This window comes from Podarcis gaigeae (assembly GCF_964106915.1).
Source record: "Podarcis gaigeae genome assembly, chromosome: 1".
Lineage (NCBI taxonomy): Eukaryota > Metazoa > Chordata > Lepidosauria > Squamata > Lacertidae > Podarcis > Podarcis gaigeae.
In genome coordinates this window covers 102308622-102335108 of record NC_139678.1, presented here as the reverse complement: position 1 = coordinate 102335108, position 26487 = coordinate 102308622, and the positions used below count along the sequence as shown (strand labels likewise).

The 26487-nt window shown below is 39.6% G+C and overlaps 2 protein-coding genes and 1 long non-coding RNA gene across 13 annotated transcripts in view; 2 read left to right on the top strand and 1 right to left on the bottom strand.

The window, feature by feature from the left end:
- Positions 1 to 4931, bottom strand: part of MBD5 (methyl-CpG binding domain protein 5) — a 109504-nt gene extending 104573 nt beyond the window's left edge. For all 5 annotated transcript variants that reach the window (XM_083703641.1, XM_083703640.1, XM_083703643.1 and 2 more), the window contains exon 1: positions 4372 to 4931. The gene's annotated coding sequence lies outside the window, so the exon portion shown is untranslated. The remainder of the gene's footprint in view (positions 1 to 4371) is intronic.
- Positions 1 to 26487, top strand: part of LOC310834047 — a 54551-nt gene that overhangs the window by 11333 nt on the left and 16731 nt on the right. The window lies entirely within an intron of this gene.
- On the top strand, positions 5088 to 25681 carry ORC4 (origin recognition complex subunit 4). 7 transcript variants are annotated; one of them, XM_083711798.1, is made up of 15 exons: positions 5238 to 5401; positions 6565 to 6646; positions 9313 to 9382; positions 11052 to 11128; positions 12317 to 12407; positions 14026 to 14101; positions 15392 to 15477; positions 16246 to 16294; positions 17090 to 17241; positions 17882 to 18055; positions 19437 to 19523; positions 21435 to 21543; positions 22759 to 22854; positions 22943 to 23010; positions 23469 to 25681. In XM_083711798.1, the coding sequence occupies exons 3-15, from the start codon at positions 9326 to 9328 to the stop codon at positions 23649 to 23651; spliced, it is 1305 nt and encodes a 434-aa protein (XP_083567924.1). In that variant the 5' UTR covers positions 5238 to 5401; positions 6565 to 6646; positions 9313 to 9325; the 3' UTR covers positions 23652 to 25681. The 7 variants fall into 7 exon arrangements, with proteins under 7 accessions (XP_083567922.1, XP_083567927.1, XP_083567924.1 ...); XM_083711796.1 differs by lacking the exons at positions 5238 to 5401; positions 6565 to 6646 and adding an exon at positions 5088 to 5220; XM_083711801.1 differs by lacking the exons at positions 5238 to 5401; positions 6565 to 6646 and adding an exon at positions 5091 to 5178.

Below are 26487 nucleotides of genomic sequence, written 5' to 3'. Positions count from 1 at the left end.
GACAGAATGGGGATAGGAAACCCTCTTCTCAGGTAAGTATTAACTTTCTGGTTCCTAGTTTCCATGAAGGAGACATCCAGAAAAAGCGTAGGTATACCTAAATGTTTCAGCATTTATTCCAATGGCTAGAGAATGCCCATCCAGCACTATATAAAAATAAAATTTAAAGGATAAATGTTATATTTAACAAAGTTTTGAAAAGTAAGTCATACTTGATGTAATGATTGATCGACACTGTCAGCTGATGCAAACAACTATTTCTATGTTTTTAAAAAAGGAAAAAAAAGCAGTGATCATGCTCAAGGAGTGCAACTACACAAAGGAAACTGACAAGGTTTACTGCTAATAAAGGTAAAGGTACCCCTGCCCGTATGGGCCAGTCTTGACAGACTCTGGGGTTGTGCGCCCATCTCACTTAAGAGGCCAGGGGCCAGTGCTGTCCGGAGACACTTCCGGGTCACGTGGCCAGCGTGACATCGCTGCTCTGGCTGCAGCCTTGGTAAAGAATTCCTGAAAGTTTATAACAAAAAGATCAACTGGAGATCAAGTGAATGTATCAATAATATGGCTATACATGACACTTCACAACATCAACAGTGGCAGTAGAAACGTTGGTGTTGTTCAAGCGATCCTATCAAACGTCTTGGGGGAAGAACCATAGTTCAGTGGTAGAGCATCTAATTCGCGTGCTCATGGTCCAAGATTTAAACCCCAGCATCTCCAGATAGAGCTGTCTGAAACCCTGGACAATGTGGGCAATACTGAGCTATACGGGGCAATGGTCTGACTCTGTAGAAGCCAGCTTCCTGTGTTCTTTAACAATACCAGCTGAGTGGGCTATAAATAATAAATAATAATAATAATTATTATTATTCTGTTTCCTAAAGGCTACTAGCAAGATTTCATAGTATGACTGACAAAATAATGTTCAAACTATCATAGAGTATAATCTAGGGGAACAACTAAGCAGCCAAAAAACCCCTAATAAGCTTTAGAAACTCTAAGCACTCAAGGCGCTTGAACTTTAAAGTGGCACTGGAGAATTTAGCTACACAATGCCTATCAGGAAGGACCTCTCCTCACTGGATTGGCCAATAATATTTTTTTTTCACAAGCAAAATAGCTTTGGCCCACTTCTCAATGTTTGCTGCAGTTGCACGAACAACAGGTGGAATGAACCACCAGCAAAACCAGTGCAAATACCAGTGTTTAAAGAACAAGGCTGAGCTGGTTCATAGCTTTATAACTGACATTTAAAAGCTGAAACATTATTTTTACAACACATAACCTAGAATGTACGTACAGAATGTGCATATAATCCGAACAGCAAGTTCCTATCCATGTTTATTGAAACTTACAAATGTAAATGGATCTTACTTCTGAGTAAATATATATAGGATTCAACTGATCAAGTATTTGGACGAGATGGGAGAGATGCTTTGATTCAACTGGCCCTAGACTTTACCATAGCTTTCCCAGCTGTAAGAAATCTTAGTATAGATGCATTTTAAGAATTACAGATACTATTTTCAAAATATGTTTCCTACGAAGTCCTATTAATGACAAATTAATCTGTGTTGTATGGTTTAAGGACTATCACCAAAGTGATCTCCAATAAACATTTCAAAGGCCTTATGAAGATGTGTTAATGAGGAGTTCCTTAAGAAATTTTAACGATAAAACCAGGCAGATTTTCCTGTGCTACTTTAGATTGTTACCAAGTTCACTCTGTTCATGCCCCCCATATGTTTTCTTCAAAAGGTCTTGAACAAGCCAATTTCTTCCCCAAACAGATGTATAATACACAAATGTATAATAGCTTATATTGTTTCCCAGCTCTACCTGAATATGCCAGGGATTGAACCTATAAACCTTTTCATGCAATGAATGTGCTGTGTAACTGAGTTATGGTCCCTATATATACTCACTTTCTTGCCTCTACACATACTCCAGTTCTAAGACTCTGATTCAAGGATCCGCCTACAAAAAACATTCCTCTCTATTTTACTATCTCAAAGAAACATATAGCTAAATTAAATTAAATCAGTCCTAGTTTGTTTTTTGGTGGGTTTTGTGATTGGGTTTAATTTGAAGATTATTTTATATCTGAAATAAAAATAATGAATAGTAAGTTTTGAAATTAGTAATGGTTGGGCTTGGCAAAGGCCTAGGCTTATGCTGAAGTCTACTATTTAGTTTTCCTAACAGTGCAAATAATTTTAAATATGTATAAATGTTTGTAAAAGTCTATGAAAGCCTGATTCTATGAGTGTTTACTTCAGAGTAGCTTTTGCAACACTCAATGAGGCCAATTCTCATGTATACATACACAGAATTAGAGAATCAGGTTCTGATCATAAATCTATTCACTTTGAATGAAGTCTAATGAAAAAAAGTTCCTGTGAATTCAAAGTATGCTTAGAACTGAAAGTGTTATGATCCGTTCACTGAAGGGATTCAGATTACTGCACTAAAAACATACGTTATTAATGAATAAATAATCAAAGCTGTATCATATTATTTATCAACACGTACAATTATTCCATCAGTAAAGAAATGAAAATAATTCCATATTTATGTTAAAAATGTTCCACAGTCCAATCTGGATACCAACAAACCTTAAGACAGCACAGTACCTGAAGTTAAAGTGAACCAAACTCAGGTTTCTCTATGGGTGTGATGTACCATAACAGAAAAAAACAGAACAATTAAAACCCATAGCCTGTTCCAGAACTAAATTAAAGTGCCCAGCTTTTAATAAGATTAAAATTGTGTTTAAAAAAACCAGTATCTATGTAAATGGATCACTACTTCACATGTATCCATATAAAATACTTCCCCCCTCTTCAACAGAAAGTTATCTTGCTTAGCACTCTGAATACTGAAGGCAAGCTGTCCTTCAGAGTTACAGCTGAAGCTTTTCCACTGACTTTCCACATTTGTTTTTCACCAGACATCTGACCTGATCAAAAGTACAAGTTTTATGTTGCCATTAAGATTAGAAAAGGTACTTTTTGCCAGCAAATCATGTTATCAGAGAAAGTATTCAGAAGGCCAGAATCACTTGCTGACTTCAAATAGTAGAGAAGCATCACATATCAAGCTGCAGAGTTACTTTGGTCAGATTCCCTGGGCCTATTGAAATGCATAGGCCATCTGTGCACATTTCACAGTTCAAACACACATTGCAGCTTTAGTAAATATCCTCCTACTTTAAACTATTTCAGAATAAAAACACAAAGACAATAACTCCACAACAGAGCTGCCAAAGCTGTACCAAATGTGACTTGCAATAATCACCATATTTTCCAAGCTTCTATTCCACTTCTGCAAAGTACTAAATAGAATTTAAACTGGGCAAATTGCACCCTTACAGCAAAGTTTTACTCCAGATCAATGGGATTTATAAATAAGTAAATATATATAGGATTGGCTTTAATTTTTATGATCAGGTAAAATAGAAAGTTTGATTCTTAAGTCCTTCATAAAAACAAATGAGAGGTCTCAGCAGAAACAGGTGACACTGAAAATGGCATTAACAATATTTACTTCATGTAATGTTATTCAAACCTGCATCATTTCATGGATCACAAATATGCTAAATAGATGTGTTAAGTTATTATAATAAGCAAGTATAAAACCCTTTGCAAAGTCAGGATCTCAAAAGTGACATAACCTAAACAAATTAACATACACAATCAGGTGCTTCTATTTCATACTGCCAATCTTAAATACAAAAAATTCAAATACTATGTAGACACTTCAGGGAAAAGCCTTTTCCAAGTCACCCTTTGAGTCAACATCTGTCTCTCTACATAGCAGAAAGTTCCCAAGACCACTACCAACAGTAAGTAGTTATATATCTATATTTAGATATAGATATCCCCACATATACAAGAACAGCAGATTGGAAGACTTTTTGTATATGCCCAGAACTAGAGCATCAACGTGGAACAAAAAAAACCAAAGCAATAAAACAAAAATCAATGACACTTGATTACGTAGGAAGGAATAAATAAACACTAGACAAGAGCACGGAATGTGGCATTTTCCTTTACCCAACGAGTGAGCAAATTATAATATACAAATATCCTCTACAGTACTGGCCAAAATCAGAACACAATGCTGATACCTTTCACTCTGCATCTCTCTCAAAAAAAAACCCCAACCCAAGCAAACCACCAAACCCAAATATAACCAACCAGGAAACAATCAAACCGCTTCTTATAGTCAAAAGTAAAAAGAGAGAGAGAGAGAGAAACAACCCCCCTCCCACCAGCAATCCAGATCTGCTTGCCTCAGAGTGAAATTGTGGAGCAGGAGCAGGCATTGCTCGCCTTACCTCCTTCTCCCATACCCAGATAGGCTTACCTTAGCTGCCCCCCACTTTTATTTCCTTTCCTGGAGCAGTGGAGAGAGAGACACACACAAAGGGTAATAAAGGGGGAGGAGGGGAGAGCAGGGGGATGGGGGGGGGGAGAGCTGGCTTCTGCTGCTGCTCCTGCTGTGTGTGTGGTGAGGTGTCTCCAGCCAGGGCCAAAAAGCAGCAGCAGCAGCAATAGTAGTAAGAGGAGGAGAGGGGGGACTGTGTTGCTAAGAGGCTTTAGCTCTCTTCTCTCTCTCTCCTCTGACGGCCGAAGCGGGGGAAGAAACTCTCCTTCTCTCACTGTCTCTCTCTGGGATCCTCTAGCTAGGCTGCGGGTGGGGGAGAAACTCAAATCTCCTCAGGCCGAGCCCTCCCCGCAAACCAATTCAAGGTGGAATTAGTGCTCTGTCCCTTTAACAATATAAATAAAAGGTTCCCCAATCTCCCCCCCTTCCCTCTCTTCTTCATCATCAGCTGCTGCCGCTGCTGCTGAGGCTCTGGTTCTGGCTGAGAGAAAGATGGGAGTCTGTCACTGCGCATGCGCCCCAAGGGAGCTTGCTGGGTTGAAGGAGGGGGGAGGGAAAAAAGATTGCCTCCCACAATGCCGCGCGCCGCAAGCGAACCCGGAAAAGGATTCCGCGAAGGTGGGAGGAGAAAAGGGGAGGGGGAGGGGAGAAAAAAAGAGGGGAGACCGGAAATTGCGGGAGGGGAAATCAAGAGGGCAAAGGCGGAAGTAAGCCAATGGGCGGAGGCGAAGAGTAGAGTCTGAGAAAGAGACGCAGGAAACCCGTTGACTCGGAGCCGCTGCGCTTGTAAATAGATCGGCGCCCTCACGCGGGGGTCACGTGATAGAGGTGCTAGCTCGCGCTCTCTCTCTCGCGCGCGGAGGTTGCCGGGAGGGCACTCATCAGAGCTTGGCGGCGGGAGCTCGGAGTAACGGAGGCGGGCGGGAGCCGAGAGCGAGACTGACGGCGTGGGGTGCGGGGGGGGGGGAGAGGCGCTCGCTCGCTCGGGAGTTGCCTGTGAGCGTCGCAGGTAACGGTCGGTCCGGGACGTGGTTTTGAGGAGGGTGGGGGGAAGGTAAACGCGCGGGAGCTGCGTGGAGGAGGGCGGGGCTCAATTTTAAACGCCTCACCTTGGCTTCGGTTTTTTTGGTGGTGGTTTTGAAGCGGTTCAACGGCTCTTGCACCTGCCCTCTCGCCCTATAAGCAGGGAAGGCGTGTTGGGCTGCTCTTTTCCTCACGGCGAAATAGTGATGGAGTGGAGGGGCCTCTCGTCCCGACTTTTTTTTTTAAGGAATAAGGATCTGTAGGTGGGTGGTGTCATGAAGCCCAAGGCAGGATATTAGCAGGGGCGGTGGTTAAATATGCACGGGGCGGGGGGGTGGGGAGAAGCGGCGAGAAGGCTGGACACCCTGGTGGGATTCTGCAGGGACCTAGGCAGGCTAGTCCCAGATAATACTATTTGCAGCCCACTTGCTTATAATCTGTTCTTGATTTTGATGACATCATGCCCATGGTGTGATTTGAATTTAAGCACTTTTTTTGCATTTACGTGCCAGCCCTGACAAAAGTTATATCAGCCATGTACAGGTGAAACTCGAAAAATTAGAATATCGTGGGAAAGTTCATTTATTTCAGTAATTCAACTTAAAAGGTGATACTAATATATGAGATAGACTCATGACATGCAAAGCGAGATATATCAAGCCTTTATTTACAATTGTGATGATCATGGCGTGCAGCTGATGAAAACCCCAAATTAGCAATCTCAGAAAATTAGAATACAAAATGAAATCAGCAAAACAAAGACTGCATATAGAGCAATATTGGACCTCTGAGAAGTAAAAGCATGCATATGTACTCAGTACTTGGTTTGGGCCCCTTTTGCATCAATTACTGCCTCAATGCGGCGTGGCATGGATGCTATCAGCCTGTGGCACTGCTGAGGTGTTATGGAAGACCAGGCTGCTTCAACAGCAGCCTTCAGCTCTTCTGCATTGTTTCACCTGTAGCTTCTTCTCCCTACCTCCAAATAGATAGAGAAACTGTTAAGTATTGAGGACAAATATAGGAATTAGAGTCTGGCTGAGTGTTGACATACGTAAAGTGTTTGTAGGTGGCATAAATTGCACATGTATTATTTCTGAAGTGTCTTGACTTTGCTGTATTTGACAGCACATTCTTCTTCCATTTCAGCCCTCGTGCTACTTGACATGTGTTGCGTAAATTGCTCCTGCCAAACTTCCAGTTGAAAATTATAGTGTGTGAGCCCCTCAGGGTAGGAATCTGGTTTCTTGTTCTTTGTAAAGTATCATGTCTGTTTGTTTAGAGCATTTGCATGCCCACTTCAACCAAAAAGGGCTCCCAAAATGGCTTCCATAAAATGAATAAAAACAAGACAGTCACTGCCTAGAGGCTCACAGTCAAAAAACAAATCACACAAGGGACAGAGATGGAAAAGAGAATGCAAACTCAGGCACCAATTCAAACAGTAGTTCCTACAGTGACTAGCTAGTATAGAAACAGATTGGTTGGCATCAGAGATGTCTGATGGAGTTGGTCTTTCAGCAGAGCTGATGGGATGAGAGCCCTACTTCCCATTTCTCCTTCTGACATAGCCTGATGGAATTGCTACTGCCAGGTGACAGTTGATGGTGCTGTATAAATATAATACCGTGGTGATAAAATTATGAAGTTATAAACAAAGATCAGAAATGGAGGACTGTGGTATATATATAGCCAGCTGGTATGAGATGAGTAGACTGAAGTGGATTGGGTTTAAATGGAGGTCAAAATTGGGTTGGAGACTGCCTACTGTAAAGTCCCCCTCCCCTATTTTTCTTAAAACTGAATGCAAAAGTAGCACTGGAGTAAATTAATCTCTTTATTGTGGCTATCACTACTGCTTTTCAAATACTAGGTTTTTTTCTGAGCTATAGGGGCTTGTCTCTACTTCTGCTTGTCCCACTGCTTTCTGTGTATTGATGTTTGTTCTAATTCAGCAGTAACAGTCAGTTTTCCCCGGGGAAAGCAGTGGGGCAAACAGAAAACTGTACATAGTCTTAATGTCAGCAACCTGTCTTCTGCCTTGGGTTCCATTATGCAAGAAAGGTGGGATATAAATTAATAAAATAATTGGTTTAAAGCATCTGGCTGTGTTTTCTTTTCTGAAAAGTGTTGATTAAAACTAGGTGCATAAGAGTAAGCTGTGGTCTTTTATTGTATTCAGTTAAATAAGGTACTGAAATTTGTACACTTCCCTTCCCAAAATCAGCTTTGAGTCACCACACATTAGAACCCCTGGAATTAGGAGATGGTCCCATATGACTTGCCCTAGCTGTGACTATGTTCAACCATGGTTTAACATTATGTGAACAAGGTAGCTAATTAAATTTTGCCATGTTTTCCACACCAACAAAATGTGGTTAGCAATAATTGTGGTTAGTTTTAAACTAGCCAACTTTAAACTGTGGTTTTTGCAGCTGTACTTTTAAAACCACAACTCTGAGGAAGGTGGCAAGCTATGCTGAATTAGAAGTAACTACACAGGAGGAAAGGTTTGAGCCAAAGGCTAGGCGTGGCTTGTCATGTTATGCTAAACTGTGGTTTGAACATAGCTACTGTGCCCATCCCAAGTTTATTTTTGTTCAAGGTACTGTTCAAGCATGATGATCCTAGGCGAATATATGTAAGTAGGAAGGAAATGGGGGTTTTGCACCCTGGAGTCATATGCACCTGACATAAGCCCATCTCAGTGTTGTATTGAGCCCCAAACTTGTGAAGAGCTTTTATTCATGATGCACTCAATTATAGTCAAAATAGATATACAGTGGTACCTTGGGATGCGAATGGGATCTGTTCCGGAGCCCTGTTCGCATCCCAAACAGAACGTAAGACGTGACAGCACGTCTGCGCGGGTCGCGTTTCACCACTTCTATGCATGTGTGTGACGTCATTTTGACCATCTGCGCATGTGCAAGTGGCGAAACCCAGAAGTAGCACACTCTGTTACTTTCGGGTCGCCACGGAGCACAACCCGAAAGCGCTCAACCTGAAGCGTATTTATCCCGAGGTATGCCTGTAAAGGCTTAGCTTTGGATTACCCCAGATGATATGTACCCAGGAAAGAGATGCTTTAATGTTCTGCCTAGCCCAACATTTTATATTTGCTTGAAATATGTAGTGTGAATGTTGGGGTATATTAATTGGAGCCAAGTCTTGTTTCAGGGTGAAGATCTCACAGTCCCTTATGCATCGTGTGTATTTTCCAAAAAATGAAATTAGTGTCTGAGCATTACACTTCATATCACTTTCACACAGACCATGGTTTGGGCAGATGCTGACATGCATACTCTCTCTTGCTTTCTGAATTGTGACATGCAGTCAGTCAGGTGTTGTGAAGTGAGGCACAGGGTAAGGCTGCATAGCTGCTGCCCTGTTTTATTTCCAAAGTGTCTGAACCCTGCTATGATGGGGCCCAGAGATTCTGAGGAAATGAGGATGGCAGTCGCTGCTGTTTTGCCCTGCCCTTCTCCTCAGTGGTGGACTGAGTTCCACCAGTGTGGAAAGCAGCACTGAACAGCACTGGACCACTGCAGAGATTGGTGGAGCCAAACCTGGCACTGAGAAGAAAAGCACTGGGCAAAGCATCTACACTGTTTTCATTTTTCGGGGATCACTGAGCATCTTATTCAGTGCCCCTTCCAACTTGGCACCAGCTCTGCTTGCAAGAAAATGAAGTTTAAAACTAAACACAATTTTAAGACTTCTTGCAGAGAATAATCTTCCAGTGTCATACATATGATTTGTAGTGGCCCATAGCTTATTTGCGGTCCACAGGCATGCACATTTCAGGCTTCTGTTGAATAAGGAACCATAAAATGATGCAATGCCAGTCTTATGTGTGAGGAAGTTCTGGTGTAACGCGAAATGTTTCTCTTTTAGGGCTTGAATTACAATGAGCAAACGCAAGCTAAAGGAGGACAGCTTTACAAATGGGGAATGCATATCAAAGGTTAGTATAATTGCTTGAATAGGAGAAACAAAGTTATAAATGGGGAGGGTTTGCCGACAAGTATGTATGTCCTACTTGCACATGTTGATTCTTTTGCGACTCATGTATATGTACAAATGATGCATTTGTGGAGAGATGTGGATTCAGTCAATCTCTCACTCTTTTTAAGTGTGTATAAATCTCTCTCACACAAACTCCTTTGATAAATTCTACCAAAACCAATTCTGTTTACCATCTGATTGGATTTGTAAATGCAGCACCAATGCAGTTGTTTACAGCTGCACAGACAAATCAATGTCTTCATGTGTAAACCAGCAAGAACACCCTCCATTCTTGTCTGTGTGTCCCTTAATCCAGTAAGGGAATCCATGTGTAGAAGCCCACTTCCACAATTGCTTATCTATGACTAGATAATTTCTGGAGTGTATATGTGTTTGTGTGTCACGAACTAATGCCGTGGCTACTGCTTGTTAATGTTTAGCTGGGGTGGGGTCATAACGCTGTAGGTAGATCACATGATTTGCTCTGTCCACCAAACTTCAGTTCCAAATTTAGTCTCCAGCATCATCAGACAGGACTGGGAAAGATCCTTGTCTGAAACCCCGGAGAGATACTGCCAGTCAGAAAATACATTGCTGAGATAGATAACCAATGGTCTGACTTGGTATATACCACTTGCAATGTTCCTAAGTAACTGCATCCCTACTATAAAGAATCCTGAAAATTTGTACTATAGCAAGGTGGACAGAACAACAATGGAATGCAAGAAATATCAAACTGGTGCTAACACTCCATTTTTGTGTACAGTGATAGAGAGGTTCATGGCAGAGCAACTGCAGGTGTTTCTAGATGAACTGATTATCTAGATCCAGTGCAATCTGGAATCAGTCCTGAGTTTGGGACTGAATCAGCCTTGGTTCCACCAATGGATGGTGCTTTATGAACCATCCCGGACCCCGTGATCATTGAGGCCCTTCTTCAGTCTTCTTACACTGAAGATCTGGAGAGTTCGGTTCCGTTATTACTTCAGGGTCGTGCTCAAAAGTAGCATTGGGAGACTGTTATTTGGGGCCATGGAAGTTACATTATGAAGTCCCCTCAGGTAATATTTTGTTCCCAGTACTGTTTAATATCTATATGAAGCTGTTAAGAATGGTCATTAGGAGTCTAGGGGCAAGGTGTCATCAGTATGCTGATTATATCCATCTCTGTTACATCTGAACTGAGATGTTGTTAAAGACCTGGACTAGTGCCTAGATGCAGTTAGGCCAGTAAGCAGAGTCTGAATCCTGGGATATGGGAGCAAGGCCGGTTGCCTGCCCTGTTTGGACCTGTACTTTATTAATCTTCCTCCCACTAGAAATCAAGCAGGTACCATCCCTTATAAGTTGCAGACACCTGATTAAAACTATTTTATTCCATAAGGCCTTTTCACCATGGATGCTTCTTTGATGTTTTAATCTATGATGTTTAATTTATGTTTTATATTCTATGTCTGCATTTTGTAAGCGGTTTTGGGACCCAGAAGAAGAATGGCAAGATATAAATTGTGAAAATAAATCAATAACAAATTTGTAGCTTACTAACTTCCACAGGATAAGAGAAAATTGTTAAATGACAGCTGGTTGTGCTGTGCATATTTGATGTCTCTATAACTCAATATATGCAGGTACAAAGAATATTGCGTGAAAGGTTCTGTCACCAGAGTCAAAATGGGAAGTTGTTTGGAATTGAGCTCCAATACAAGTAAGGAAACGGTGTGCTTATGTTTGTTTCAGATATCCCCTTTACTGATCTTGTGGACTTTAAACTGCAAGTTTAGTAGATAACAAATTTCAAAGATTTGTCCCCCAAATACTGGTTTCTTACCCATCCTCAAAGGGACTCTCAAAAGACTAAAACATATTCATAGGGAGGGAGGAAATGTTCCCAGTGGTTCTTATGGCATATCTCAAATGAAAGCTCTGGCTATCACAGTGCCATTGCCCTCCCAGCCTTAATGGATCATTTCACTGAACGTGGTAGAAAAGTAACAGCCATACTCGTCCCAGAATTCTTTTCAGTAACATGGTCTCAAGTCAGCACCATAGCAGCTATTACATTAAGGAGGATGAGGGGTTGTAATCCTAACGCAGCGTCACTTGACTTTACACAGGGTTCAAAAAGAAGTTTGTAATCTAGGTACCCACCAGTAAATAATGTGTGGATGAAGAGAAGACAGCAGAAACGTTTTCATCATTTTTTAAATTTTTTTTTGAATAGTTAATAACCATTAAAATGATATGAAATCAAGTATAGTGGTACCTCGGGTTACAGATGCTTCAGGTTACAGACGCTTCAGGTTATAGACTCCGCTAACCCAGAAATAGTACCTCGGGTTAAGAACTTTGCTTCAGGATGAGAACAGAAATTGTGCGGTGGCAGCATGGCGGTAGCGGGAGGCCCCATTAGCTAAAGTGGTGCTTCAGGTTAAGAACAGTTTCAGGTTAAGAACGGACCTCTAGAACGAATTAAGTTCTTTACCCGAGGTACCACTGTATAAACCTAGTCAAAATTACCTTACTTATTAAAATAAGTTTGTACCTAATCTTTTTAACAAGCTTAGAGATATACTTACAGAGCCTATAAATCTAGGGTTAGAATTTGTCTGTAAATATTTGTTTTTTAATTAACTGTCCTTTTTTTTCCTTCCAAGAAGAAAGCTAGCTTCTTGAAAATCAGAAAAGCATTTAAATGACAATTGCACAGACAAATGTGTTCTGTTCTATTTCTTCGTGTCATCATGCGTTTTCCGAATGAGTAAAGGGAGGTGGGCTGAAACTTTTAAAAAATAATGTGATTTTGTTTCTCTGAGATGAAATTTGATATCTGAAATTATTCCAGGTCTAAAGTTATTTGTATTCCTCATTCTCTCTCTCCTCAACCTTTACTCAGACAATTACTCGAGCTTCTGAAACGTACTGCTATCAATGGTGAAAGCAACTCTGTACTCATTATTGGACCTCGGGGATCAGGGAAGACTCTGGTAAGATTTAATTCCATTTAGTTTTTATATATTGAGTCCCATGTGGAAAGTTGTAACTTAATGTACTGCATGAAAATTATCAGTGAAATTCATTTTCTTATAAATCAAATGCTGGCTTTGTGGTGAGAGGGAAGAAATTTGTTTCATAATGATGTTAAACCGAATTCACCAGCCTATGCATTTTTGGTACACAGAATGTGACTCTGAAAGCCTTTAACCTTGTTTTAACTTGTTTAGTTGTGTGCTTTCTTTCAAATATTCGAGATGTTTTAGCTTCTTAATGTGCTATTTTATTAGAGTTTCTACCTTTTATTCTACATCTTTTATTCTGTATTGATCTTTTTAGGTCTCTTGACTAGAAAAATCCTTTCTAAACTTCATAAATAAAACTGTTTTCTAACTAAGTTTTACTTTCCAGTTTTGATAGGATTATATCCTATGGTGCTCATCCAGTAAGGGGAGGCTCTTTGAACAAGTATGTTCTCCTCCATCCTTTCCACCTTCTCAGGCTGTTCTGAAGGATCCCCATATCCTCTCGGGATTTGAGGAAGATGCAGGGGGATCAGGATACCATTGGCTGCAAATTTCACTCTTTGGCATGATTCAAATCCTTACAGTGGTGCCCCGCAAGACGAATGCCTCGCAAGCGAAAAACTCGCTAGACGAAAAACTCGCTAGACGAAACAGTTTTCCATTTTTTAGGTGCTTCGCAAGACGAATTTCCCTATGGGCTTGCTTCGCAAGATGAAAACGTCTTGCGAGTTCTTGTGAGTTTTTTCCCTTCCCCCCCTTTTTCTAAGCCGTTAATAGCCGCTAAGCCGCTAATAGCGCTAATCCGCTAATGGCCGTGCTTCACAAGACGAAAAAACCGCTAGACAAAGAGACTCACGTAACAAATTATTTTCGTCTTGCAAGGCACCACTGTATATGTAAAACCAAAATAAAATAATGAAGACAATATCAAAACAAACTTGTCAGGATCTTTCCCACAAGGCGCTTACTGGTAGATAGCCCTGTTGTGGGAAGGCACAGGCCACCTGGAATAGGAGCAAATCTCTACTATTTTTTCCTCTGTCATACCATTGTTTTTTCCATTTGTTGCAATTATGAAATAACTTTTAAAAGCTGCAACAAATGTTACATTCCACTTGATGCATTTAAAAGGTTGCGGTTTTATGTTCTTTATTGGAAACCAGAAGTAGTATTAAATCTAAATGAACAATTATTTGTTCAGGTTCAAATGAAACTTTCTATGCACAGAAAGGACTTAAATCCATTGGGAGTGCCACAGATAGAAGCAGGAATATGTTTATGGCAGTTTCTTTCTACAGATTTCTGTTCTGTCCCAGAAGTTACCCCATCCCACCAGTGCAGACTTTTAGCACCATGGGGTACAGTGGAATAATAAGTAGAAATCATTTTCTTCTCTTCTCAGCTCTCCCCATCCCTGCTCCCAAATCCTGTGCTGGAATCCAGTCCCTTCTATAAACAGATTTTCAATTTTTGCTATTATAATAGTATAAGTCATGCCCATAAAAACTTGTTTCAGTTTTAAATCCTGATACTATGTAGTAAGCATATGGCATAAGAATTTATGTTTTGTTTTATTTCTTCCTAGTTAACATGTCATGTCTTAAAAAAGCTCATGGAAGTAAAGGAAGTAAGAGAAAACATCTTACAAGTTCATTTAAATGGTATGTAATTTGGTCACGTCAGCTGAACTTCCTTGAAGATAGTGCTAATTGAGCCTTGTAAACTGATTTATTTCAATTATCAGTTGCAAGGAATTGTACTTATTGTAGCCATAGTATCTACTGCCAGCAGAGATAGAATTGTACATAAAAGCTGTATAAAAAGCTGTGTTAACATAAAAGCCATGTTAACATAGGGTAGCTTTATGAAAACCAAGTACAGTGGTGCCCCGCAAGACGAACGCCTCGCAAGACGGAAAACCCGCTAGACGAAAGGGTTTTCCGTTTTGGAGGCGCTTCGCAAAACGAATTTCCCTATGGGCTTGCTTCGCAAGACGAAAATGTCTTGCGAGTTCCTGCGGGTTTTCCCCCCTTTCCCCCCCTTTTCCTAAGCCGCTAAGCCGCTTATTAGCTGATCCGCTGATAAGCCGCTTAACAGCTGATTGCTAAAAGCCGCTAAACCGCTAATAGCGCTAATCCGCTAAGCTGTCAATGGACTTGCTTCGCAAGACGAAAAAACCGCTAGACGAAGAGCCTCACGGAATGGATTAATTTCGTCTTGCGAGGCACCACTGTATATAGCCTCATGTGAGCAGACATCCACATGTGCAATGCAATTTCTATTATCCACCTTGCATCCCTGTTGCAAGTCTGCTCTGGTGATTCCCTAACCACCCAGGGTAGATTGCCAGGAACAGGCTACCGAGGGAGGAGAGAAAAGAAAAGTCATGGTGCATAGGTGGAAGTTCATCCTGTTCACACATGGAAGTTGGATACCACTATATATTATCAGTTTTAACAATGGGTTGCTTTAAAGAGTTGAGATTCAACAACTTAATGTTTAGCACAAACCATAGTTTGTTGTCAATTTGAACAGGCAAACAGATTTTCACTTTCCTTCCAAGAATTACAAACCCTGCCGTAGTCTGTAGGTCTTGTTCAAAGGGCATGTACAAACCATGGCTATGGTTTTTTTTTCTAGAGAGGATTTGAATGTGTGAGGTGAAGGAGTTGGAGAAGGGAGTATGCAAGCTCAAGGCTTACTCATATAATACCAAACAAGGCTTTGTTGCACTTGAACTGGCTAGCTTTCATCATTCTGAAACTAAGGATCCAATGCATCTTTGAGAAAAATGAGCATGTGAGCCTTGGATACTTAATGACATTTCTGAAATTTGCTTTGGATGCTACTATTTGTTGAAATATAAAATCCATTCTTTTTTCTGTCTTTCTAGTGGGGTTTATAGAATTTCCAAATCTAGAATATTACGTGTATTTGCAATTGTCTTCTAGGGTTATTACAGACCAATGATAAAATTGCTCTTAAGGAGATTACAAGACAGCTAAATCTAGAAAATGTGGTTGGAGATAAAGTTTTTGTAAGTAAAACATTTAGCTGTACTTAAAAATATATAGTCCACATTGTTGTACTCTTTCAACTTGTAACAATATCCATATGCTGCAAAATCATAAAACAGTGTAAGGGGCATTGCAAACGCAATTCTCCCTTTTAGATTTCTTAGACTGCAACACAACCAGCTTGGGTTATTATTATTTAATTGTTTATTGTTATGCTCCCACTTACCTGAAGGCAGAAAAAAGTCATCATTCCTATGTTGTTTCTCCCCTTTAGTGACATTTTTTTCCTGTCTTTGCTTGAAGCAGGTCTTTATATTAATATGTCACCCAGCTGACTGAGTTGCCCCAGTCTGGATGGTTCCCAACAAAATAATAAAAGCACTATAAAACAGCCATTATAAACTTCCCTGTAGAGGGCTGCCTTCACATGTTTTCTAAAAGTCATATAGTTATTTATCTGTTTATCCCCTGCAACTGATTACTCCGCTCTGATTACACTTTGTAGAAGCTGTTGTATTTTTATTTTTATTTTGCAATAGCATACAGTTCTACAAAATACAATGGATGGGATTCTGAGGGTGTTGTTCTGGGGTCCCCCCCCCACCAAAGAAAAGCAAATTTCACGTGGTACAGTGGTGGTGGGAGGAGAGGGGGAAGCCCTGCTGCACAAATGGGAATGTTTGTGCATGGGTTCTGCAGATAGGCACTCATTGGTGACTCCCGCTACATGTTTTTATTTTAAAGCTTAATATCTACCAGATAATCATTCAGATGTTGTTATCTTTTAGGGTAGTTTTGCAGAAAACCTCACATTTCTTCTTGAAGCATTAAAGAGAGGTAAACATATTTTCTTGGTGATTAATAACACGTTATTGGGGGTTAATGACAAACACTATGATCTACTCCATCCAGATTACTAACTGGTATCCATTAGCATTTCTACAACCCCTGTTTTAAAGCAGCTGCACTGGTTGGCAGTTTGTTTGCAGGCTCAGTTCAAGCTGCACACTTTGGTATTTAAAGCTCTAAGCAACTTAGGCCCCAAATATCTGACAGCCTGACTCCTACTCTACTGTCTGTTTCTCTCAGACCATTGAGATCAGCAGAGGAGCCCCTCTTGGTATTTCTGTCTCCCACAGAAGTTTGCAATTGGCCACTAGGGAGTGGGTATTCTCTGGTAGCCACTAAATTATGGAATTCTCTCCCCCTTGAGGTGCATCTATCATCTTTGTGGTACAATTTTCACTGTATGCTGAAGACGTGCCTCTTTACCCTGATCTTTGTAACTTTATTCTCTGTTTTTTATATTGTAGTTCTGCTGCTGCATTAAATATTAGTATCATTCTATTTTAAATTGTATCATTGTTTTGTTACAACCTTCCCTGGGACCTTATGGTGAAGGGTGGATAAGAAAATCTGTAACTTAAATACTGCAGTAAAGGAACTAAAGTGAAATGTTTGGTGGCTTTGCCTTCTTACAACGAATTGGAAGTTCTTGCTAAATTGCAAGTTATGTTACAGTTCTTTCAGTTGCTTGCAAAGAGATTACCTGTTGAGCTAGTGGAAGTCTTTGTGTAGAACCACTTAGTTGAATTGGTTCCCTAATATTTACCCGTTTGTTTTATGTGTTAGGTGACCGTGCTCACAGTTGCCCAGTGCTGTTCATCCTAGATGAGTTTGATCTGTTTGTTCATCATAAGAACCAGACGTTGCTGTATAATCTCTTTGATGTGTCCCAGTCAGCACAGACACCTATAGCTGTTGTTGGTCTGACTTGTAGACTGGTAAAATGAATTTACTTTTCTCTTAATATATGTCGCCACCAGTGCATGCAAATTCAGATGATGACTAGTAAAGATGCTTCTCTTTAATTGGCTAGAGGCCCTGTGCAGAGAAAAGTAAGAGACTTTTAGGGATTGTGAATCATTTTCATTATTAAATAAAGAATGCTACTTTAACCACACTTAGTAGAACTTCCTGTGTGTGCTACTGGAGTTGAAATAGCTTAGTCAGTTGAAAAGATTCTGTTCTTCTAATGAGGTTTGATTGAGAAATCTTAACATGAAATACCTGTTCAAATAATCATTTTTAATAGATAATACAATTCAGATAAAAATAATTTAAGTTGCCAACACTGGTATGCCTAATAGACTGAAAACTAACCTAGATATTTGATATTAACTGAGATTTCTAAAATTTTCTGTGGCAAGCATTTAACCTATGTATACAGAATTTAAAATAAACTGTTTTATAACGTATGTATTGAAGTTGTCATTCTGCAGAGCTGGCAAATGCTCAAGCATAATTCTGAGGTCAGTTTGCATCCTTAAAAAGTAAAAAAAAAGGGTAAACAAGTTATCTAGCAATTGATATGTTTTCTTGTAGATTTCTTATGTTTTTGTTCTGTTTGCAATTTTTCACTAGGACATTCTTGAACTCATGGAGAAGAGAGTGAAGTCAAGATTTTCACACCGGCAAATATACTTAATGAATTCATTTGATTTTAAAAAATATCTGAATATTTGTAAAGAACAGTTATCCCTGCCCGCAGAATTTCCAGAAAAGTCCTTTATTCAGAAATGGAATAAGAATGTACAGGTAACTGAAATAATAATAATAATAATAATAATAATAATAATCAATCAATTGAATTTTCTTGCTGAAGATCTTCAAACAAACTGCTGGGTAACAGTGCTTATACAGCTTAAAAAGGAATGCATTGGAATGTACTTATTCTAGTAGAAATTAGGATCCAGGTTATTGCGCTGTTTTTAAATTTCCTGTTCTGTTAGTGCACAGACTTCCACTTGTGAAATGGAAATTTCCCCTCCTCCTTCCTTTTTTTGGTGACCTCAAAATCAGCTCTGGATAGTTTGGGGACGCCTGAAGCAGATTTTGGAGTTGCATGGGAGGAGAGGAAAGGGAAGTCTTGAGCAGAGTTCTGTGTACAAGCCAGCATTCCTAATTTTAAAAGGAGTAGAAAAATTGCATATCAAGTATTACTTGAAGGTATTTTATTGCTTCCCTATATTCTGTTTTCAAAACCAGCCACCATGTACATCTAGCACTGGTATCTGCCTCTGTAATTAAAAATTAGTTTGAAAATTGCAATACTAGATTGTAGAATTCTAGCTTTGTGAGTTTGATGGACTTCCATTTTATGCGGCTCAATGTGGTTCCTTCCATGGTTCTAGATGTGTATCTGAAGAAGTGTGCATGCACACGAAAGCTTATACCAAGAAAAACTTAGTTGGTCTCTAAGGTGCTACTGGACAATTTATTAATTTTTTTTATACAGTATTTTTAGATTGTAGAGTGAAGATCTCAAATACTATTATGAAGAGCAACTATGGTAAACTTACTGCATTTATCACATTTTTAATACAAGACCGCTTTCAAACAGGTACATAAAAAACTCCCCCCCCAAAAAAGTGAGGTAAATTAGTACATAATGACATCATCCTATAAACTGAGTTTAGTAAAACTCACTTTGTAGGATGATGTCATTATGTACTAAGCGGTCTTTAGTAAGTTTCAGCTGGGGAGAAGAAAACAGTTTTTATTAGTATTTAGTACTTGCTTTGAAAGGTGATTGAGAGCAAAGTTTTCATCCAACTGGTCCAATCCAAATAGCTATTGTACTGGTCATTGGCCATGACAAATCTGAATAAATATAAGCAAAATAAGTACAAGCAAAAGGAATGCCGCACCACAAATAATAGTCTCTATTTAGATTTCTTTGTCTCCCTTACGGTTCACTGCCGTATGGTCCAGCGTCTTCTTTCTGACTTTTTTGTTAAAGCCAACCTCATGGTTTGCTTTTGATAAATTATAACAGATTATATTATTGTGATCTTCCCTGAATCACTTTGTATTATCTTATCAACTGTGTTATCATACCACCTGTATAAAAATGCTTTAGGTGAATTAAGATGAGTAGGTTGCTTAACAACTATTGATTTTGATAATAATGTTTTAGTCTCTCTTAGAAGACCAAAAGGTGCAAGATGTACTGCAAAATCAATTCCATTATAGTAAAGACCTGCGGTCTCTCTTCATGTTGTTGGTAAGATCTTGGCACGTTTATTTCTGACTCACATTTTACTGCTATTCATGGAAATAAACTGATACTTCTAGTTACGAATGGAGTTAATGCAACTACTATATAAAAGAAAACTAATATGGAAAGGAATAGGTTCTGATACAGCATGCTGGCTTAGTGGTAAATGTTTTTTTCTGAGGATGGGATCCAGAGTTCACTCTTGCCATCAGCAGTATTCCCTGAGCAGAGTTCCACTCAGGAGATGCACTTAAGGGCAGAAGGTGATTACCCCTCTTTTAGCTCATAGCAGCACTTTCCCGTGGAGCAGTGTGGAAAGTCAGTGCCTTTTAAGTTCTAATAAAATTCTGCAAGTCTGACTTCAGTGATGTACTTGTGAGTCAAACCACTTCAAGATTTTGATGGCAATAAATACAGAGAAGTCTTAAAATAATGTGCAGTTCTATTTGCTAATGATCACAGCCATTGCTTGTGCAGTACAAGGCTCCCTGTTGACTCTCATGACATTTATTATGTTTGGTGTGTCTTACTGTCTTAAGAGCCCACTCCAGACCACTGGAAGGACCTGTATACAGTTAGGAATTTTAAATATTTCCCCTTTATTCTGTTTTATGTATTCTGACTGCAGGATTTGGGTTCAGAAACTGTGTAGAGAAACAAGTTTATTAAGGTTCTGTCTCTGGCCTGGTTTGAATATAACATTCCAGGCTCTATAAACCATTTCTTAAGAGGCCAGGGACCCATGTCATGCCCCCATGCTTGTCTCTTGCCCCTCCTCTCTGCCTGCATACTAGCTTTAGTGAGGATATATTGGTTTCTACTAAACAAGAAATATTTGTTAAGTCTGAAAGAGGAAACTCTGCTTTAAAACAAGATTTACTGTTTGGTGTGGGTAGTATCCAAAGTGGGTTAACTCCTGCTTGCTTGTCAGGCATAGAATCGTGTGACTTGGCTTTTTGTACTATTCTCTCTCCAAAGGAATTCTTCTCCATTTCTTCCCTACCTTTCAAAGGGAGCAAATGTGGCATTCCTCTCTCCAAAGGAAACCACCACTTTGCTTTCCTCAGGGAAATTTCTATCGTGGGGAGAGCTCTATGGCATGTTCCTTCATCGTGGTACAGTGACTTCACCCACTGAAGGTCTTGCATAGCTTTTACATATTCTGCCTTGGATATCTTCAACACTACACAAGTCACTGTGTTGGCGCTGGTCAAGTCTTTTCTGGTTGGTGTGTGGAAGTATTCAAGACCATAACTTTACTAAAATGTGCATATTTTCAACAAGGAGCCCTTACCCTTATGGATGGCCATCACCTTGTTCAAAATTGCACCACAAGAGGTCTTCACCTCTTCATCACAACCCACTATTCCCTTAACTTCCTTCTATAACTGTATTTTTCTGCTACAGTATTGGCCGTGGCCTCAAACTTGGGAAGGACTTTCAGAGAGGGCATAGTGCCAAAAAGACCAGTCACATGATTTTCTGCCTACTTTCAAAATAGGAGTTCACAGACCAACCAGAAAGAACCTTCACTTGTAAGTACCAATTTTCAAATCTCCACGCTGCAAACATTAATTTTTTTAAGAGTAGTCCTCTTTATAATGCAGCCGAATTGGACTTAAATCCATCTAAGTTGTTCTTGGTCTGATAAAACATTGTATTACATTTTCTGATTGCCTCCTGAGCATTGTGTGTTGTTTCCAAAATTACTTCTATTTCAAAGAGTAAAATAAGTAGGTGTAAAATTATCAAAGATCCTAAAAATGGATATTGCAATCAATATATAGCACTGTTGGATGGATTCTGCAGTAATACTCTCAGTTGAATGTTACAAACTATTTTGTATTGTAAATAACTATAGATGCTTTTATAATGACTTTAAGTCATTAAATATTTAAATTATTATTTTGTCTTCAGATGCTTGCTTCAAGTAGTATAACTGTGTCTCACCCGTATATCAATGCATCAGACCTTCTTGAAGCAGGCAAACACTGCAGAATGGACTCTAAAGCAAATATTGTACATGGTAAGATGACAGTGTGTACTTACTATCTTAAATTATGTGAGCAAGTTCTGAAATGCACTTTATGTGCTTTCTTTGTTTCAATTGGATCATCACGCCCTAAATAATGCTTTGAAACATGCTCTGCAATTGGGTGTTTCTCCCTCTCCTCACTTGCTCTTCATCCTTTGTGGATCTCCAGATTCTCAGGGATGACTGAAGTGGGCACTAAATGCACAGTTTGTTGAGGCTAGTCTTGATACTGCCACACAGCATCAGACATGTCTCAGTGGTAGATCATAAATATTGGGGAGGTAGAATAAGGCAACGGTTTAAGTATGCTGTCGCCAGTGAGTTTATGGCTTTATGTTTAATAATAGTAAGACCTCAGGAGAGTGCTGGCAACCTGTTCAGCTCCTGCAACACAGGTGTTATACTGGATGTGGGTACCAGTGGCCAGTAGCAACTCCAGAGTGACCCCTCCCCACAAAAAAGACTGCATAGCCGCTCCTTTAGAAGGGAGTGCAGGCTGCTGACAGCTACAGACAATGGAACCACTCAACCATAGTACTTCTGTTTTGCTTGAATTTAAGCTCAGTTTATTGGCCCTCATCAAATCCACACTGCATCCAGGAAGTGGTCCAGAATTTGCACAACCTCAGCTGTAGGCTATTAGTCAGAAGTCTCTGAACCATCTGGGAAAGCTTCGCTGGCCAACAACTACAGGATACAGTGTACCTCGGGTTAAGAACTTAATTCGTTCTGGAGGCCCGTTCTTAACCTGAAACCGTTCTTAACCTGAAGCACCACTTTAGCTAATGGGGCCTCCTGCTGTTGCCACGCCGCTGGAGCACAATTTCTGTTCTCATCCTGAAGTAAAGTTCTTAACCCGAGGTACTATTTCTGGGTTAGTGGAGTCTGTAACCTGAAGCGCCTGTAACCTGAAGCGTATGTAACCCGAGGTACCACTGTACAATGTACCCAGAGAGTGGGGCAGTTCCTACCCTACAGGTTGTCACATTGGCGTAAAACCATGTTAGGCTTAGGGTTATAATTGACCAAGTAGACTTCCTTTCCTTTATTTGATTTTTGAAATTTAAAGTCAGCTTTCCTTTTGAAAGCTTGAAGGAAGAAATAATAAAAATAGTTTCAAATAGCTGTTAATATTTTAGATTAGGCATTTAAAAAGCTATACTGCCATGAAAATAGCTATTAAGAATCGTCTTCTTTCTCTAATAGGTTTGTCTGTGTTGGAACTCTGCCTCATAATAGCCATGAAACATTTAAATGATACTTATGGAGGAGAACCATTTAATTTTCAGATGGTTTATAATGGTAAGGTGACATCAGATTCGTTACAAAATGCATAGTTTATTACCTCTAAAACAAAAGTGTAATATAATTTGTATTTGTTTTGATGTAGAGTACCAGAGGTTTGTACAGAGGAAGGCACACACAGTGTACAGTTTTGAGAAACCTGTTGTTATGAAGGTATGAACTTTACTACATTCTTTTGAAAGCTTCTGTTTTAGTGCCATAGGGGACAAATAGTTTGAAATAAGATTGATAGAAGAAAACTGTAAGATTTAGCTCCCATTTTTTTTAAAAAAAGATATTCTAAAATGTTTTAGGGTTGCATGCTTTACATAGGTGTCGTTGTCTATCTTAGTCTTTTCATTATTGTATTTGGTACTCTGCTGCCCTCTAGTGAACATTGTATGCATACATGTAGCTTTTATGCTGCAAATGAGGTTTTTTTGTGATGGAGATGCTGTTTAGAAAATGAAACCAAACAGCCTAAAATAGAGGCAAGATTTTGCTGCATCTTAATTCTTATTCAGTAGCAAACTCTAATCCAAAATATCTGTAGCTGCAAATTATGTTGAATTTATCTTTGGATGATGGGAAAAGATTCTAATGATGATTTGCTTGGATTTTTTTATTTTTAGGCTTATGAACACTTGCTGCATCTTGAATTGATAAAACCTGTAGAAGGACCATCTATGTGCACACAGAGAGAATACTTGCTAATGAATCTTCTTTTGGACAACAACCAAATTATGGATGCTCTGCAGGTTTACCCAAATTGCCCAACTGATGTAAAGCAATGGGCTACATCTTCAGTAAATTGATTGTGGATTTGAAATATTTGATGAGATTCTGGAAAGTGGTACTTGGTTACAAATAAACCAGATGAAAAATTGGTGTTATCTATTGAAAGATGACCTTTAAAAATGTTTTTCAACTGCCCAATGTACTTGATTAAAAAGCGTATCCCTCTTTTCTTTGGTTTATTTGTTAATATTTCCAAAGAAGTGGATTTTGATCTGCAACAGAAATCCATTTTTCTGGGTGATACCCAGATTGGACTGAATTCATTCGCTTGAGCATGACTGAGTCTGTTGCAGTGGATCTACTCTGTATATGACTAGCATTGCATACAGTCTGGTGTTTACATTTTTCTAATAAGTGAATAAAAGAAAATCTAGTAAGTGAATAAAGGAAAATGTTGCTATTTTATAACAGCTGGGGAAAATATTCTGTTTGTGTCAGTCTCTCTTCTGGTAGTTTACCAGTTGTGTTAAGAAAAATTTCAGTATAAGAGTTTAGCTAAAGTCTTCAGGAAGCTGATGGCAAATTATTTTGGATGCTGTAATAGTTAATACAGAGAAGACAGTTCTATTAAAGTCCTGATCAAAATTGTAGGACAACTGTTTGAGAAGAGGTAACTTGGGCTAACTGCCTGGCTGGCTTTGCTTTTCCTTCTTGTATAGGTATTTTCCATCTTACCACCTAGCAGTATTGGGGACTGTAATTAACAAAAAAACAACAACAATGTAAACACGTATATGTGGATATATATGTGAACCCGTGGGGCAATTTAAATTGGAAGTTTAGAATGGGGCAGTGATGGAGTGTGGAGCTTCAGTCTTCATGGAAGGCAGCTCCTAACCTGCACTACTCAGAGAAAGAGAAGTCAGCTTTAATAATAGTCTTGAATATCCCCACAAACTGCTTTCTTTATACTCAAGGAGCCTTGTTTCAAAGCCTTTGGGCTACACTGTTGCATAGCTAAATGGGGGCTGTTAGCAGTTGTAGTTCAGCAACACACCTGTGTATCACCTCTGGCCATTGGCTGTGTCCACAGGACCCAAGGTTCTTCATTCCAGCTATACAGGGTCAATTGCTCATGTGGTTATTTTCATAAAGTTTAGGGGGGGGGTTTCTAGCTCCTGGTTTGGAGGTTACTTCTCCAATGGGGGCCCTCTAGATGATCATGTACTCTTAACATCCCCGAGCAGAATTGCCAGGAATGATGGTAGTTGTGTAGTTCAACAGCACTTGGGGGAATCGGGCTGGAGAAGGCTGCCTGCTTTAGTATGAGGAAACACTGTGCTGTGCTGTGCTGCTCTTGTAAAATGTTTTTCTAAAAAAATAATACCGATTCTTAGCCTTGCCTTCCCTCAAACCCAGCTGTCTACCTTTTGTTCTCTTTTCCCTATCACTTCTCATCTGATGTAGGACCTCTCTGTAGTCTTTACTGCTATATTAAACTGGTTCCTTATCAAAAATCCCTTTAATTCCTAGAAGTTTCAAGAGCAGCAGATAATTCCTGATTCTTTGGAGCTAGTTTTTAGTGTTTGATCTATATTATCAAAGCAGCTACTGGGCATTGGTATGTTTGTGCAAATTTAACTTGGTTGTCTTGTTAGTACTTATTTCTAAACTACCTCATGTGTCTTTGCCATATATGCACGCTCTATTTTCTACTGTTGCTTCTTTTAAAATTCTGAAATAGCTACACACCTGTATAGTAATCTTAAACTTGAATGGAGAGTAAATAATGGGGGGGGGGGGGCTGGATTTGTATTTTCAACTGTTTGATTGGATACGTTATCAGCGCACCTTTTTGCACACTGTCATGGTAAACTATAAACAGCTGTTAAATAATGTATGGCATTTATTTTCTTTAGGAGATAGGGCCAAAGCATGCACACAATAGACTTCAGAAATGAGGAAATGTCATTCTCAGTTGACTGTGTTCTATCAGGCTATTGTAAAACTGTATGTGGATATTTGGCTTATTCGGCAGTACAAAACCACTTGATGAAAACCAGTTGTATAAGTAGATTTAAAATTGTGGCCCATTATGCACCAGAAAGAACTGTTTTGTGTCAGTAATATTTATGGCTATTTATGACCAGTAGAAGGAACTCCCGTGTGTGTGTGTGTGTGCGCACACACAAACACACACACCTACAAGTGCTCCAAATGACTGTAAGTAAGAAACTCCCCATGCTAGGATAACAATGACAGCAGCAGCAGATACAATTTAAGATCGCAGGTCTGTGTGATGCACTTTCCTGCAGTCCATCACCAAATTCCTCCTCCTTCCCAGTTGTAATCTGGTCGAAGTAGTAAGCCTGGGTGAAGGGAAAGCATCATGGAGAGAGCTTCACCTTTGGGAAGAAACATGTATGAATATCTGCTTCCACTTTAATTTGCAGTCCCAGTTGTTGTGTTAGATGTGATAGTGTCTTACACACACTTGGAAGACAGGGTTACCACCATAGTTCACAGTGCAGAATCAGATGATATAAGTGGGGGTGTTTTTTGGGGGGTGGTGGTGTGGTATTTTCAGTCAAGGCCTGCATGCCTGCCATGCAAAGAGTCAGGTATTCATCCACACAAGAGCAATTGATGAGAGTATTGAGCAGCCTTTACTATCCCTTTACATTGGTATTGCTTTGGTAGTTAAGTATCAGACTTTCTCTTCTTCCTTCAGCCCACTTTAGCTGCAACAAAAGAGCAGACAAGATCTCTTTATTGGTTATATGTTTACTAGTATCAGGCAAATGTAACAGGTTATAGAGGGGAGAGTTCAGTAGCTCTTGGTCCATATGTTGTCTCCAGACAATCTGTAATCACAGGAGTGATTCCATCAACAGCCAGAATTCATTACATATT

What these genes read in the sequence shown, in the direction of transcription:
- ORC4 (XM_083711796.1), top strand. Translation starts at nt 9,326, where the DNA reads ATGAGCAAACGCAAGCTAAAGGAGGACAGCTTTACAAATGGGGAATGC. An exon ending in TGGTTGGAGATAAAGTTTTT is followed by an intron (nt 15,478 to 16,245) that starts GTAAGTAAAACA and finishes GTTATCTTTTAG; the next exon opens with GGTAGTTTTGCAGAAAACCT. An exon ending in TCTTGAAGCATTAAAGAGAG is followed by an intron (nt 16,295 to 17,089) that starts GTAAACATATTT and finishes TTTATGTGTTAG; the next exon opens with GTGACCGTGCTCACAGTTGC.